At 37.9% G+C, this 16,427-nt stretch overlaps 2 protein-coding genes across 5 annotated transcripts in view; one reads left to right on the top strand and one right to left on the bottom strand.

The window, feature by feature from the left end:
• Nucleotides 1–6,398, top strand: part of LOC112052077 (facilitated trehalose transporter Tret1) — a 41,868-nt gene extending 35,470 nt beyond the window's left edge. For both annotated transcript variants that reach the window (XM_024090999.2, XM_024090998.2), the window contains exons 6-7: nt 208–429; nt 1,686–6,398. In XM_024090999.2, coding sequence (XP_023946767.1) covers nt 208–429; nt 1,686–2,219 — 756 coding nt within the window. In that variant the 3' untranslated portion in view covers nt 2,220–6,398. The remainder of the gene's footprint in view (nt 1–207; nt 430–1,685) is intronic.
• On the bottom strand, nt 6,388–14,688 carry LOC112052078 (general transcription factor IIH subunit 2). Of its 3 annotated transcripts, none has more exons than XM_052885292.1 (9): nt 14,459–14,686; nt 13,620–13,821; nt 13,314–13,453; nt 12,339–12,501; nt 11,485–11,583; nt 9,896–10,056; nt 9,480–9,611; nt 8,867–8,975; nt 6,388–8,343 (listed from the first exon to the last, which is right to left on the bottom strand). In XM_052885292.1, exons 1-9 carry the CDS (start codon nt 14,518–14,520, stop codon nt 8,212–8,214), a joined length of 1,200 nt encoding a protein of 399 aa, XP_052741252.1. In that variant the 5' UTR covers nt 14,521–14,686; the 3' UTR covers nt 6,388–8,211. The 3 variants fall into 3 exon arrangements, 1 of the variants encoding a protein (XP_052741252.1); XR_008251414.1 differs by having other exon boundaries at nt 8,204–8,343; nt 9,188–9,611; XR_008251415.1 differs by lacking the exon at nt 9,896–10,056 and having other exon boundaries at nt 8,204–8,343; nt 9,188–9,611; nt 14,459–14,688.
• Nucleotides 14,689–16,427: the final 1,739 nt, after the last annotated feature.

Genomic DNA, 16,427 nt, shown 5'->3' with positions numbered 1-16,427 from the left:
GTACACGGAGAGAAAGTATTATTATAAGTTTAAGACGAAACTATACTGTCAGTTTAACAAAACGTTTTAAAAACTGCAACCCGAATGGATAAAATGAACTAAATAGTTGGGAAACCAGTTAGGTTGAACCTTCATAGTCGTATCATCTCTAATATACGAAGTATTAGAGAACATAGCAGTATTTTTTAATAGTTCGTATTCTCCCAGGCTCAACGTGAACTACACGAGCTGATATCAGCAAGGGAGAAGGAGAAGGCTCGCGGAGAAGAAACGATACGATTCCTGGCGACAGTGCTGCGGCTGCCAGTCCTGAAGCCATTGCTGCTGATCAACGCCTTCAACATGCTGCAGATTCTGTCGGGAAGCTACGTAGTCATATTCTACGCAGTCGATATTGTTAAGGATTCTGGAGGATCGCTTCCGCCTCAAGTAAGTTATCCTTCTAATATTATAAACGCGAAAATTTGTATGGATGTTTGTTACTCTTTATCGCCGCAACTACTAAACCAACAAAGATAAATAATGCCCTGGGTTAACACATGGAAAAGTCCATGGTTCCCACGGAATTTGTGAAAAACTGAATTCCACGAGAAGTCGCGGTCGTCCGCTAGTAGTCGATAATACTACGCAAGTATGTTACCTACTTTATTCTAAGAAAACATCATCATTGTAACGGTCCACTACATGGCCCTTACAGATAGGCGGTACAGAATTGGATTGGATTGGAGGGTTTAAGATGGTAAAGTTTCTACCGTAGATGTTAACGCTTGACCGGAACTGACAGCTTATCGGGGATAACCTTAGACCAGTTATTAATGGTCTAAGGGGATAACACCACCACCAACTTACCAATCAGTATAAAGAAAAAAAATCCAGGTCCGCATGGTTTGGACCCACATAGGCATTATTGACGGCCTCCGTGGCGCAGGTGTATGCGCGGTAGATTTACTTGACGGAGGTCCTGGGTTCGATCTCCGACTGGGCCGATTGAGGTTTTCTTAATTAGTCCAGGTCTGGCTGGCAGGGAAGGCTTGTAAGTACTGTCGTGGCTACCACCCTACCGACAAAGACGTACCGCCAAGCGATTTAGCGTTCCGGTACGACGTCGTTTAGAAACCGAAAGGGGTGTGGATTTTCATCCTCCTCTTAACGAGTAAGCCCGCTGACATCTTAGATTGCATCATCACTTACCATCAGGTGAGATTGTAGTCAAGGGATAGCTTGTAGAGAATAAAAAAAAGGCAAAACTGGACAAATGATGGAGTTAATTCTCATCGAAGAATTGTTTCTGATGGGTGTACAGGATCGTGAATGGCGTCCGAAACTACATATTTCCAATATGTTTGATAACACTTTTACAAATATATATTGATTTGTATAATTACTGCTGGACGGGACATGTGCATTTTTCTTACGAGGATCTCCTCGTGGTCCAAAGAGGTCATGCAATGGCACCCCAGAGATGGAAAAAGGAGGCAAGGACGACCACACATGAGATGGGAGGATGACCTGCCGAAAGGATAGCGAGGAAAGGCTAGATCGAGTACAGTGGAAAAGTCTGGAGGAGGCCTATGTCGAAGGACAACCTGATTGCTCTGATGTATAAATTAAGTAATAGTATTAAGTATAATATATATTCAGCAGTCAGAGAATAAAGGCTATTTTTATTTTTTGTATGATTACAGATGGCAGCTAACGCAAGCGCGTGCGTTCGTCTCGGCGTAACAGTTCTGGCTTGCCTGCTTCTATTAAAGATAACCCGCCGAGCGCTGGTACTGGTGTCTGGCGTAGGCACGGCGGTGTGCACCCTCGCTTTAGCATTCCTACTCTCCCAAGGCCCAGGATCAGGCTTCGCCCCACCAACACTGATCCTCGGCTACGTCGCGTTCAATACACTAGGCTTTTTCCTTCTCCCGGGCCTAATGATTGGAGAACTTCTACCGACTAAAGTCCGCGGCCTCTGCGGAGGTTACATATTCTGCCTTTTCAACGCAGTGCTGTTTGGTTTCACGAAACTATACCCCGTTATGAAGCAGAGTATTGGGATGGCCGGAGTGTTTGGTCTTTTCGGCGCATCGGCCACCTTGGCTACCGTCGTCTTATTCCTCTTATTGCCTGAGACGAAGGGCAAATCTCTTATACAAATAGAGCAGTATTATCAAAAACCAAATATATTATGGGTTACACGTAAGAAAAACGCCGAATCGCAGAACGTCTGAAATGTTGGGGAAAGAACTGTGTTATAAATGGATAATTTAATTAATTGAACACATTGTTATATCTGCAGATGTACGAAGATAAGTGTTCCAAACTGGGTTTAAACTCTTACCCCTTGATTGAGGTTTAAAGCTCAAATTTCTTCAAAGTTCAATGGACATAATCACTACTGTTTGAAGTTTACTTTACCTTGAAGAAATTTACAAGTTTATCCTGATCCATGTTTATAAATAAGGCTACGTTATATTGCTACATTAAAAACTAACAAACTTTTTATACTTCGTAGTATACAATTATACAATGAGTAAACTAGTGACAGTCAAATATGAATCGGTATGCAACTATTAATTCTACGGCGATACATCATACGACGCTATAGCTGGCTATAGTATAGCTTGGCAACTTCGTTCGTAACACTCCCGATGTTCCGCGCGGGCCGGGGGGCATGTAGCGATGAATGAAAACTCCACGACTGATGCTCGTCACTTCCCCGCACACACGATTTCACACCCGCGCAGTCTTTCCCCCTGTCGCCCGCATATCATGGGCTTGTCATCAACGAACTTGCCAGACTATAATATAGTTATTTAACGTTCCTACGAATTATAATTATTATTCTCTCGAATATAGCATTTTAAAAGTAGTTGGATGTAATACGAATAAGTTTTGCTATGTTCTACTTAAATGAAATTATATATTTTTAAATTCTTATATTTTTAAATCATTTGCGTTTGTTTACATTCATTGTATACGCAATTTCGCTGGCTTTACTTTATTAAATTATTTAAAAAATTATACTATATAGGTGTTGACTTAACTTATATAAGTATTAACTAACTTATCTTTAAAAAAATAATCCAAATTTGAACTTTATGTGTAAGCTAAAATTATAACAGTGTGCCTAGTGGGAGCTTTCAATATTTTCATACTGTTACTATCGAATTAACGTAAACGCGAATTTATATGAAATTGAAACAGTTTTGCAGATGCAGCATGCCACTAGGTGGCGCTGTTTCACTTCCTTAGGAGTTCGCGTTTACATTAACGCGATCGTTAAGGCCCTCAGGTTACCCACCCTAGTTACTTGTTACAATAGCATCTGTGTTCAAAAAACTATTATAATGTGTAAATTTACAAAAAATAAGCGTAGGTACCTTGAGAAAATTATCTAAATTTCTCTAGCTAGGTACCAACTTATATAATCTTGCCTGTATTCCAAAAAGCATAATTTATAATAATATTTTTGTAACTGCATTTTAAACTAACGTATACTAAAGACGATTTATTGTAGTTAGATGTATATAGACCGAGAGCATGTGGCTGAAAATTATTCGTCATTCTGTAAAAGCTGAAATTTTGTCAGCCTACGCTCCCACCGATACCACTATAGGCTTATACCACCACTATAGGCTTATAGGCACTATAGGTAGGAGCGTAGTCCAACCTATACCTACCTATAGGTATACACGAACGGTCGGCAACTATGGATATTACTTTTGGTTATCTCTAATTAGCCCGGTCAAATTAAACCAAAAAATAAGAGTAAAGTTACCTAAATTCCCACCAAGCTGAAAATCGGTAAGATTGTTTAAAATATCATAAAAACAAAATTTGAAAGTTCCCCATCTTTCCCCTGTAAGGAAAAAAAAATATTTAAGGTCAAAGGTCAAAAAAATAGTTTTTCGCGATTTTCAGCAAAACGGTAAGTTTTATCATAAAAATACCTTAGACAAAATTGTAGATCATAAAATTATCTACAAAAAAATTATTGATACTATTTTTCTACGAGCCACCGTTTTTGAGATATAACGATTCAAAAAGTTGTAAAAGTTGTAATCGTCATAATATGCACACGTTTCCACGCCACCTATGGGGTAGTTACTAAGCGTGTTTTATTTTTACGTGGTTTCCCCAGTATGCCTATTCCATGGGTCTGTTTGATCCTGTTTAACTTGAAACTATTGAAAAATAATGGATATTAGCAGAGATTGAAAAGATATATTTTTCAGATTTCAGATTTGAGCAGATTTTATTTTTAATGATATTTTAAACAATCTTACCGATATTCAGCTTGGTGGGAATTTAGGTAACTTTACTCTTATTTTTTGGTTTAATTTGACCGGGTTAAATGGTCGGCAACTATGGATACTACTATGGAGATACCTTTGACTTGTACTCCAGTAAAACCAGATTGACCTGATAGTTGTTGACCTCTGTGGCGCAGTTGGTAGTGCTGCGGATCTCAACAGAGGTCCTGGGTTTGATTCCTAGCTCCGGTTACTTTAGGATTTTATATTTTCTAAATTTACTGAGGTCTGGTCTGTCTGGTCTGAAAAGACGTTTCGCTAAGCGATTAGATGGCGGCCTCCGTGGCGCAATGGTGGATTTACAGAGGTCCTGGGTTCGAACCCCGGCTGTGCTGATTGAGGTTTTCTTAATTAATCCAGGTCTGGTTGGTGGGAGGCTTCGGCCGTGGTTAGTTACGATCCTACCGGTACTGTACTATGGAGCATGGTCTGAGAAGCTTTCAATTTTATATACTGACGTAGGTCCTGCCAACAGGCTCTTAGATCAATAGCTTTGTCGTTTAAACATAATATTAACAAAACAAATTAACTGTATTAACAAAAGGTGACTTGTTTTATACCAAATTAGATACGATTATTATTTAATGGTTAAGCTGGAGTCACAGGATATGTCAATCCATACGATGGCACATCAATTTGTAATGTGTCATTACAAACAATACACGAAACAAAATATTAGCAAATAAGAGTAAATTCTATGGTTTCCCCCTTTACATCAAGAAGGTGGATGCTTGTGCATTAAACCAATTAAATAAGATAAGGTAGAAACTCAATATAAAAGATATCATAATTATGTATGATATGTAAATATTCCTGGTGTTTCAGAATGTTTGTAGGTACGATTTGGCACAACATACGAAGCGTATTATATCGGGTGGATTGGCATATTGAAGTCTCCATGCGTTAAAGTTATTGTAAAGCTATGTACACATGGACATGCAAAACGTTACTTCAAACGATCACAACTTATTGATTGATGTATATCTGTAGTGTTTCAGAAAGCATGGGTATGGTGACAATTCGTTTCACTCTTGAAAGTTAATAGTACTTATTATGAACGTCATAAGGCAACTGTCACAGTACCAATGCTACCTGAAAAACACTATAATATCTATATTTTTTATAGGATGAATTTTTGTTACCATTTCATGCAAAACCTACTGAACCGATATAGCGGAAATTTAGAAGAGATAATGATATCCTGGATTACTATTTTTTTATTCCGAAAAATCATGGTTCCCGCGGTATTTATCAAAATTACAAACAAACACTTCAGTGTAGGTACTTAAATTAGATACCTACCTACTTTGCAACATGTATCCTTTCACTATTCATTGAATGATGGCGTTCAAAACAAATCCGTGTGTCCATAGCTTTATTTATTAGGCAATAGTTATACCAGACAGCATGTGATATAAGATTTTATCTGTGATTTATACAATGACCATGTAGTCCGTAAAACTTCGTTATATAGCCATTAGCTCCTGAAACAGCAAAAAAGTTGCTATGGATCAGAAACAATAAACCATTATCAAGCTACTGATCACGATTTTTAACCGACTTCAAAAAGCAGGAGGTTCTCAATTCGGTCGGTATTTTTCTGAATTCAAGCAGAAATTTCATAAACCATGAATTTACAGTATAAACTCGATTACCCGGACCTCAATGCTATTATGAATTCTGTAACGCTGTGATCTAGAAACTTTTTATTCAACTTTCAAAATGTTATAAATATAAAATCAAATATAATTTTAAACAAAATTATGACTTTGTTGGATATCAAAATCGATTTTCTTCATATATTCAATTATCTGGATTATCCTTATGACAACAATTAGGCGGTTATTCAAGTTTATTGTATTAAAAAAAATCTCTGCAATAACCCAAAATAATGAACTGGGTGAAATTTAAAAATAATGCAGATAGAACATTGGCTTGGTGGTTTTAATGAAACTTCTGTTCCATAGCAATACTTGCAGCTGAAACTACTCGTCGGGTGCTTTTTAAACAATGTTATTCATGTGAAGGCTTTTATTTTTCTATAAACGCCTATAAAGTAAGAATGTGATATAAAAATAAAAGATCGAATAAAAATTTTGTTTTATTTTTCAATTTACTTAAAAAAAACTCATATTTACAATATTATAAATAAATTGTGTAAAAATTAGCGTCAAAATTTGTAAGTACAGTAATAATTCGAATAAAATAAATTACTCTGTTTATGCTCTGAAACTTGCCAAATGAGTACGCAATACTGTAGTAAATAATTAGTAACCAAAATCACAAAACAAATTACAATTTTAAATTATATGAAGGCCCGACAGTTAATTTAACTAGAAAGAAGACTATTAAATGTGTATTAAATTAATTTTGTCAAATGAAAACTGACTATTCCGATTTTCATCGTACATTCACACTCCCTATTTGCTATCTAGTAAAAAAATACATCAAAATCAGTTTATCCGTTTCATACCGGAGCCACAGACATATACATAGCTAAACTTATAACACTCTTTAACGTAGGAGGTTAATAATAAACAAAGCGCATACGCAAATTCTGGAATATATTCGCAAAGCAGACCTTATATTTACAGAATTCATTATTACATACAGTCGCTCATACCGCGCTGTTATTTTGAATCTGTATTTATACGCCCGTTAGGTTATCTGTTCTGTGCCTGCATGACAGATTCAAAAAATATACATAAGTCAACTTGCTTTGCAATAACAATCACCGTAGAGGGTGCTACAATTAGTGTAAAGCTGAATGCCAAGTTGCCTTGGCTGCAGGCTGGCCTCGCAGATTACTCATTTTGCTATGTCATTGCTAGTGCCGTGCACTTCTTAGACGGATAAATGCTCTGCATACCATGAGGATTCAATACGAACCTGTATTAGAGGAAGAATTTTTCATTTTTACAATTTATATGAATAGAGCATACCCTAATTAAAAACCTTGTGAACGATACTGGTCATTCTACTGGTTGTGTGTTCAGGAAGTGTAAAAACTATATATATAAACATAAATAAATAATGGAATTAAAGACAAAATTATGCATGGGTGCGCTCAGATTTATAGCATATTATTGGGATCACTTTTTGCAGTGATTTTGTATGGACGTAACCGATCTATAGTATAAATTATCATTGGCCTCGGATCGCTTTGAGTCCTTTGACTCAGGCAAAAACTGGTAACAGTAGAAAGTAGAGCGAGGCGAAGCGAAGTTGCACGAAGTCTACACTATCACATTTGATTAACATCGATCAACTTCGCGAGTAGGTAATGTATTCGGGGAGTTAGATTGTTGTCACCTGGCAACACAAGTCGAACTGTATCTATAGGTAACTAGCGGACCCGGTCAAGCTTCGCTTTGACTAATTTCCTTCCCCTATCCTATACTACACCCTCCCTACCCCTACACTACTCCTACCCTGTTGTAACAAACCCGTCTTTGTTTTTTATATATTGATTATTTATCTTAGAAAAATCATAGACAACATAAAAAGACATTTATTATTTACAGAAATAGAACCTTTAATTTACACAAAATAAATTTATGAACGCACGCGTAAATGTTAAGCATTAGTCATTATTTCTGAACGGACATATAAATAAATGTCAATCATTACTTACATACAGTATTTGACGGAATGGACAACAAATGTTTGACAGGTACTGAACAAAGTAACATTTTTATGGAAAATTATTGATCATTCATAATTATTTATTCGTCAAGTTTTCATTGTTTTTATTGTTTTGATGTATTCTGCTATTCTTGGCGAAGACAAATCCAACGAATTATAAACCATGAAAATCGGTCCAGCAGATCTCGAGTTATAAGTGTTGTAACAAACCCGACCTTCTTTTATATATATAGATATTACGTTTGTGTTGTCTGTGTGTACATCACGAGGCGTCCGGCAGCCGCTGGCAGAGGTGCGGGCGCGAGGCGCAGCCGGGGCACACGTGCATGGTGCTGGAGATCAGGCCCTCGCACTCCCAGCAGTAGTGCTCCGTGCAGCGGTTGCAACGGAATATCTGAAACCAACATTATCATTAGCCTCACCTACCTATAGAATGTCAAATTAGAAAAACTATCAGTTTGATATACACAATGCAATTCATTTACTGCCAAACGGATATGATCAAGTTATACAATGGGGATGATGACTAGGTTTGAATATATTGATATTTATGATAAATTGGGGTAAAAAAGGACTAATGATATAAAATGAAAATTCATACAGTTTTAGCTTTCTTACATTAAATGTGTTTTTTCAATAAATAAACTATAAACATAAACGCACAAATAACAAAGATATTAGTAATTTTGTTTGAACGCCTATAGAAATCTAATGATTATTAATTACGACCTACGACGTCATTAATTCGTACCATTTGGTATGGGGCGAATTTCAAGGATCCGCAAATTTGACCCTTTAAATTCCTGTAGCTAATGGTCGAGATTTCTTACTTAAAGCCTTAAGGCTTATTGGTCAGCCTATAGTATTATATAAAAAAAAACTAATAACTAGGTTTATTTAGATATTGTCAGCCTTACCGTTTTATCTACGTCGGTGTACGATCTCAGGCAGGAGAAACAGAACTGCGCTTGACCTTCATTGGGCAACTCTTCATACGGCTCTACGGGGAACAGGTGGTGATATGATCTGCAATAATAATAATCAAACTATAAGAAAAGCCGACACCCATCTCTGAATGGATGTAATACGACGATGGATGGTAGAAGTTAGAAGCTGCTGCGCAGTTAGTACTTTTAGTTTGAATTAGGCAGCGAGCAGTACTTGCTGCGGCACTGCGGACACAGGTGGCCTCGCCCTCCTCCACGTGGCTGATGGTGATGAGTGGCGAGCGGTGATACCTGGCGAGGTGCGGCGCGGAGGCGAGCGTGAGGCCGCAGGTGCGGCACTGCGCCGGCAGCGAGCAGTACTTGCTGCGGCACTGCGGACACAGGTGGCCTCGCCCTCCTCCACGTGGCTGATGGTGATGAGTGGCGAGCGGTGATACCTGGCGAGGTGCGGCGCGGAGGCGTGCGTGAGGCCGCAGGTGCGGCACTGCGCCGGCAGCGAGCAGTACTTGCTGCGGCACTGCGGACACAGGTGGCCTCGCCCTCCTCCACGTGGCTGATGGTGATGAGTGGCGAGCGGTGATACCTGGCGAGGTGCGGCGCGGAGGCGAGCGTGAGGCCGCAGGTGCGGCACTGCGCCGGCAGCGAGCAGTACTTGCTGCGGCACTGCGGACACAGGTGGCCCTCGCCGCCCACGCCCTCGCCCTCCTCCACATGGCTGCAATTAGAAAATAAACTTGTAAAGTGTGCTTCCAATATGAGATCGATAGAGAAGGTAAAACTAACAAATGTTTTACAATTTATTTACAACAAGCGGATGCGACGCGATTTCACCTGCATAGTTTACGGGTTGCCATATTATGTAATATACGCTATACGCTATGTCAGTCGCTGACAATGTAGTTTGTTGTAATTATTTTTAAAATCGTTTATATGTGTAATTGTAATAAACAAACTCACATTAGTGAGTTAGTACTAATATATGTATATTAGTAGTCTCACCACATGCACAGAGTGATGGGCGGGTCCGCATCGGGCTGCTCGGCGGGCGGCGTGAAGGGGAAGCCCATCTTCACCAGCCCCGCGTCCAGAGCACGCGCGCGCGCCGGCGGCGTCGTCTGCTCCAGCAGCAGCGAGCGGTAGTGCACGTCGTCCAGTACCACCTTGCCAACGAACATGAGGGAGATGCCTCATTAGAGTTGCGTCAACAGATCAATGCGTTGTATGCATTGCCCTCTTATAATAAAAGGACGCACAATCATTTAGAAAATTTCACTTAAAAACTGGCTAACTGGCTTTGACATTTTTAAAATTATTGGTAAAGAAAATTATACTTAAAGGCTTTTAAATATAGTCCAATATTCAATAAAATCCCAAATTCAGAGCAAATTCAACCTTCAGGATTAAGTTTAAGGATGAATTTGCAAATGCGACTACTTGAATTGTCAAACAACTTCTTGGCACTCATCGAGTGAGGACGTTTTTTAGTCGCTGATTGTGTATCCACTTTTTAATAGGAGATCGACGGTTGTATGGCACTTCTGCGCTGTGATGACGCACGACGAAGAGAAAGACGTACGCACCCATTCAGTCTTAACAATGGATTGAAACAAGTGAAACATTATCCGTCATAGCTACTGAGCTCTGTTGAAACCGTGTGTTGCAGGCGATATTTATAATATAGCATGTCATTAAAAATATATGGAAAACGCTGAAGCGTCGACGCTGCGACATCACAACGGATCGAAATGCACTAATGGGGCATCGCTCTTACTGAACTCTTGCCCTAGTGTTAACTCATTGATTAAAATCAAAATAAAATAGCAATATTATTGATGCATTTTCATTTCCAATTTGATTTTATTCATTTTTTTTCGTTTTGTTGTTCTTATTCGATGGCAAACTATGAGCAGAAGCACAGAACAAAAATCACTAAAAGCTAACGCTTTTAGCAATAGTGCTTCTATTGCTATATCTAAAAGCGTTGGCAAGGGGGCGTGGCCCGCGTACACCCGGGTGTGCGGAACATCGCAAGCGTGTCCACATGTACTAGTCTTGTTTAATTCTGTGACAAAGGGAATAAATAATATTCAACTCTAAAGTAAGGGTGACATACTTCTTTTTTCACTAAATATTATACAGCCATTTAGGCCACGCCTTTTAAACACTAATATTATCTTTACTAATATTTATAACGCTGAAGAGTTTGTTTGTTCGTTTGTTTGATTGAACGCGCTAATCTCAGGAACTACTGGTCCAATTGGAAAAATCTTTCAGTGTTAGATAGCCCATTTATCGAGGAAGGCTATATATATTATCCCCATATTACTACGGCAACGGAAACCACGCGAGTGAAACCACGCGGCGTCAACTAGTATGTCATATTTGTTTTTTACTTATGGCACTTCACCAAGACCTTTCATCTATGAAAATTCACAAGTTCACCTGTACCATGCCACAATAGAAGAATACTAAATATATAATATACTACTAAATACTAAATATACTGTCAGAATACTAAATATATGATATTCATCAAAACAAATGACCATGATTTGAGGTTTAGTAGGCATAATAAATATGTTACTTACGCCATATTCTCCGCCAGTGTCTTGACATAATTTTTTACATATCCTCACTTCAGCAGCCAAACCAATAACAGAACATCGAATGCCATCTGTTTTAAGACTCTGTAATAAATAAAACACTAATGTAACTCTACTGTGTGTTTACTGTATTTTTAGACACAATATAATAACACTATCTGACGCCCTACTAGTTGTTACTCGCTGATAAGGTAGTTCAGTAGTTTTGGAGCTTATTCAATACAAACAAATACATACCTATAAATGTTAAGCAGCATTGCTGTTCTGTTAGCCTTTGACTGTCTTCAATCTTACCTGATGGTAAGTGATGATGCAATTTTAGATGGAAGCGGGCTAACTTGTTAGGAGGTTGATGAAAACCCACACCCCTTTCAGTTTCTACAAAACATCGTACCGGAACACTAAATCCCTTGGCATGGTATGCCTTTGCCGGTATCTAGCCACGGCCGAAGCTTCCCACCAGCCACTAGTTTTTATTTGCATCATTGCTCATGCATGTTTGCCGTGCTTCAAACTTACCTGTCATCATCATCACCATCATATCAGCCGATTGACGTCCGCTGCAGGACATAAGCCTTTTGTAGGGACTTCCAAACATCACGAGACTGAGCCACCTGCATCCAGCGAATCCCTGCGACTTGCTTGATGTCGTCAGTCCACCTGGTGCGGGGTCGGCCAACACTGCGCTTACTAGTGCGGGGTCGCCATTCCAGCACTTTGGGACTCCAACGTCCATCAGCTCTTTGAACTATGTGCCCCGCCCATTCTACTTTAGCTTCGCAACTCGTTGAGCTATGTCGGTGACTTAGTATGGACTTTGTATGGACGGCAAAACTTACCTGTATAGTAGTATTAATATCACTTGGGTCACAAGTAGTGAGGGACGCAAATAAAACAAGGAGTTCTCTAGACGCATGGCCGGGCAGAGGCCTGAGTATCCTTCCCGCCAATTCAAGTGTATTTTGCAAAGACGGCTCTCCTGTCAAGGCTTGATTTGATAAGCTGTAAAGGAAATAAACAACATAACTATGTATGTAGGACTTTTGACTACATATCTGGCAATATTTTGTGTTTTTATAACATTGATGTTTTAGTTAAATTGTTCTACTGCCAAAACATTTATTTATCGTATGTAATATTATAAAGGCGAAAGTTTGTGTGTAAGTGTGAAAGTGTGTAAGTATGTTTGTTCCTATTTCACGTTGCGGCTACTGAAGTGATTTGGCTGAAATTTGGAATGGAATTAGATTTTACTCTGGATTAACACCATGGTTCCCGCGGGATTTGTGAAAAACTGAATTCCACGTGGACGAAGTCACGGGCGTTCGCTAGTATTTAATAAATAGAAGCATTCTTTAATAACAAAAAAATATCTGGTAAATGTGAGTAATATCTAAGCAAGGATGTCTCACTATTTTTTGCATCACCATACATTGTCATCAAAAAAAAAACAAATGTGAATAGGAAAATTGGAATAACATTTTTATTAGTAGGTATTCAGCAGATTCAAGCAATAAACTCTCGGAAGTGAACCTTGCTCTCAGCATACCTAATTTATTACCTGCTTGGTTGGTTCAAAATGTCAATTTTTTGCAATAACTAATCTGCCATGTTCAATTGTAATAATTTAAGACTAATATAATATCAATTCGCAATGTGTCAATGTGAATATTTTCTATCATTAAATTTTCATCCCAAATACATAAGATGATGATATTCCTTATACCAGATCTTGTACTATAATTAGCATTAAAAAAAATCACCCAGCAATATACTTTGTAAAATTTAAGGACTTTTGTAACATGTAAACATACCCTTGCACAGCTTTTATGTGTTTCCTAACGTTTCCTGATAGTTCTGTCACCTTCTCGGCTCTTTTGTTCTTTATTGCAATAATGCCCAACTGGCTCAGTGGGTTTTGATCAAAGAACTCCTCAACAAATTTCTCCAACAACTAAAATATTTAAAATGTGGTCAAAAGTCAAATTCAAAATTTCTATTATATCACTTGCATTTTTTGAAATTGGTATTGGTAGTTTTGGTCCTTATTAATATCAAACTAACAATCAAATCTTACCTCCTTTTAATATTTGTATAGTTTACAAAACAAAAAATCTAACCTTAAGGGTACAAAGAAATCTCATGGGCTTCAAATCTTGTGAATTCATGGCCTCTGAGCAGTCTATAGCGACAAGCAAATGCCTCATCATACCAAGACGAATGGGACCCCTGCGAGGTGCAGCAGCCTTCCGCGCAGCCTTCTGAGCAAACTCTGCGACAAGACCCTCCACAAGACCATCTTCGTCTTCTTTGATAGCCTCCCTTATAAAAATAACAAATTATTTACCAAAATGTTTATACAAAGATGCGAGAAATGTTGCCTCTAAATTCATGTGTGAGGAATTCAGTTATTAAGTATAATTTTATACCCATAATGTATTATAAACAGAGGAATTGAAGCTTCTACATCTCAGATTTTAGTCTTTTTTTCAAACTTTCAAACTATAACTGACATTCACATATATGGCATAGAATCTTCATTCAAATGACATGCTGTTTGTTAGTTAGTCAGTTGTGACATGCTGTTTGTTAGTTAGTCAGTTGTGTTTATTACGAAGAAGTTTATAAGTAAAAAGATTTTTAAGAGAAATCTTTTATAGTATATGATTGGCATCAACAAACAAATGTTTCATTGTTATAATTATTTGTCACTAAAGTCGTCTAATATGGTTAATACAAGTTTTAAATAGGCCCCTTCTTGAATTTCTTCAGTAGCAGCAGCTGCGTTACGGTCTCACTAGAATTCAAAAAAACATACATACAGCCGAACGTAGAACCTCCTCCTTTTTGGAAGTCGGTTAAAAATGGCTTACGAAATTGAATAGGCAGATATTTCCAGTTATCTTTAAATGTATAATGTAGCTTATTTTAAAGAAACAATAAACATTTAAACACTTACCATGTTTTCTCATAACCTGTCTCCCACCGATATTCTTTAGGATCCTGATCATCGTCCGCCATTCTAATCTACTGATCTGAAACTTCAAATGAAGTAGAAGGTAGAACTTTACTTGAAATTAAATAACTTTACATGTAATTAATATTATTCGAAGATGTTGTGTTTAATATTTTGTGTAATGTTAAATGTAAACAACAAAAACACAGACCAAAGTAGTACCTATTAATCTGTGACACAGACGAAGAATTATTCCAGCACTCAATGTCATGTCAATGTCACCCTAATGCCATTGTCAAAATAAAAAAACACCACAGATTAATATTAATCATACTTTATTCATTTAAGATATTCTTCATTTCTTCGTAAGTTCAAATCTTTTTAGCCGTTTGTGGTTCATAGATATTCGCCAACCCTCCTGCCCAAAGAATATATAACTCCAAGGAGCTCCTGCCACTGGATCGGGCTGTCCCATACATTTACGAGTCGGTACAAGTGGGCTGTCCCGATCCTGAGTAAATATGTTCCTTGGTCCCGACTCTCGTACTTAAATGGATAAAACGCAAATTGTAGATACAGCCTACCTAAAACTAATTTGAATAGTTTCCAAAATCCCTAACCTAACAAAATCGGGTCATCCTATTAGGAAAATAATTATTGCAGTAGCATGCACCTACGGCTTTTTAGATCGCCTAAAGGCCGTACAGATTGTTTTAGTATTTTAGTTGAGTGCGAACAATTTTTGGGCGCTAAATCCACTCAGACCAATTATAGAAGGACCTGTATCGCACTCATAGTCACGAACAAAATTGTCTGTCATTTTCTGAGGAAAACTAACGTAGATTTGGTATATATCTTATACTAAACTAGAAGTTTTTGTCCGTTTTTTACACAATTTAATTACACAAACAGGTATTTTTACGGAGCTCTTTAATCGACGAACACGATTAAAGAGCTCCGTATTACAACTATTTAACATCGATTCTATAGAGACAGTTTTTATAATCGCATTAGATCGTTGAATTCGTTGATCATATACTTTAACAGAAAAGTAACGTCTAGCGAGGCAGGTCCTATACAATAATTGGCCTGAGTAAATCCAAAAGTTGTTTGTACTCGAGTAAAATACTAATATAATATAATAATAATCTGTACAAGTAGGCATTAGTGGAACGTAGCTTAGTTAAGGAACGTAGCAGAAGATAATTTGCGTGACGTCATGAAATTTTGCTGCCTGTCCTTCAGAGTAATTTCCATGGCCCGACCCTTGCGCGCAGCACTGCTGCACTGAGCACGGAGTACGAGAGGCAAGCAAAATTATCGTTTCAGTGTTTGTTACCTTATTCCTTGGAAACGGCTTGACCCATTTTGATGAAGTTTTATATTATGTATATTCAATAAGTAGGTGTGATATTTTTTTGCATGTGGCATTTTAAAACACATTCAACTCTTTTTGACCCACTAACTCCTCAACTCCTGTTTTAATAATAATAAGGCAAAACAACGTTTGGCGACTCAATTACTTACTCGTATAAAGGCAAAGATGAAAAACACATCATCATCATTAGCAACCCACATTTGGCTTACTGTTGAGCAATAGTCTCCTCTCAGAATGAGAGGCCATTAGTCTACCACGCTTGCCCAATGCGGATTGGCAGTCCTCACACACCCAGAGAATTAAGAAAATTCTCAGGTATGGAGATTTCTACACGATGTTTTCTTTCAGTGTGATAGCCCAGTCAGTGGATATGACACTTGCCTTCGATTCGGAGGGCGTAGATAATAAGTTCAAATTCTTGCCCAATAGTACGATGATATATATATATATTATACATACATAAATTTACGCTACTTATTAATAAAGATATATTTTTATTGTCTCTGAAACGGCTGGATCGATTTTGACGTGATTTTCGCTAGCAGATAACTGATGTTATTAGGAGTAACTTAGGCCGCTTTATTTCGACATTCC

Source organism: Bicyclus anynana, chromosome 14, assembly GCF_947172395.1.
Source record: "Bicyclus anynana chromosome 14, ilBicAnyn1.1, whole genome shotgun sequence".
In the NCBI taxonomy this organism is placed as follows: Eukaryota; Metazoa; Arthropoda; class Insecta; order Lepidoptera; family Nymphalidae; genus Bicyclus; species Bicyclus anynana.
Note: the sequence above shows the minus strand (reverse complement) of the source record. Positions and strands in the feature narration are given on the sequence as shown.

Bases quoted from the DNA above. Each gene is read 5' to 3' on its own strand.
- LOC112052078 (XM_052885292.1), bottom strand. From the start codon at position 14,520: ATGGCGGACGATGATCAGGATCCTAAAGAATATCGGTGGGAGACAGGT. The intron at 11,584-12,338 runs GTAAGTTTTGCC...TATTTATTACAG, and splicing joins ATATTAATACTACTATACAG to AGTCTTAAAACAGATGGCAT. The intron at 8,976-9,479 runs GTATCACCGCTC...TTATTATTGCAG, and splicing joins TCCGCGCCGCACCTCGCCAG to ATCATATCACCACCTGTTCC.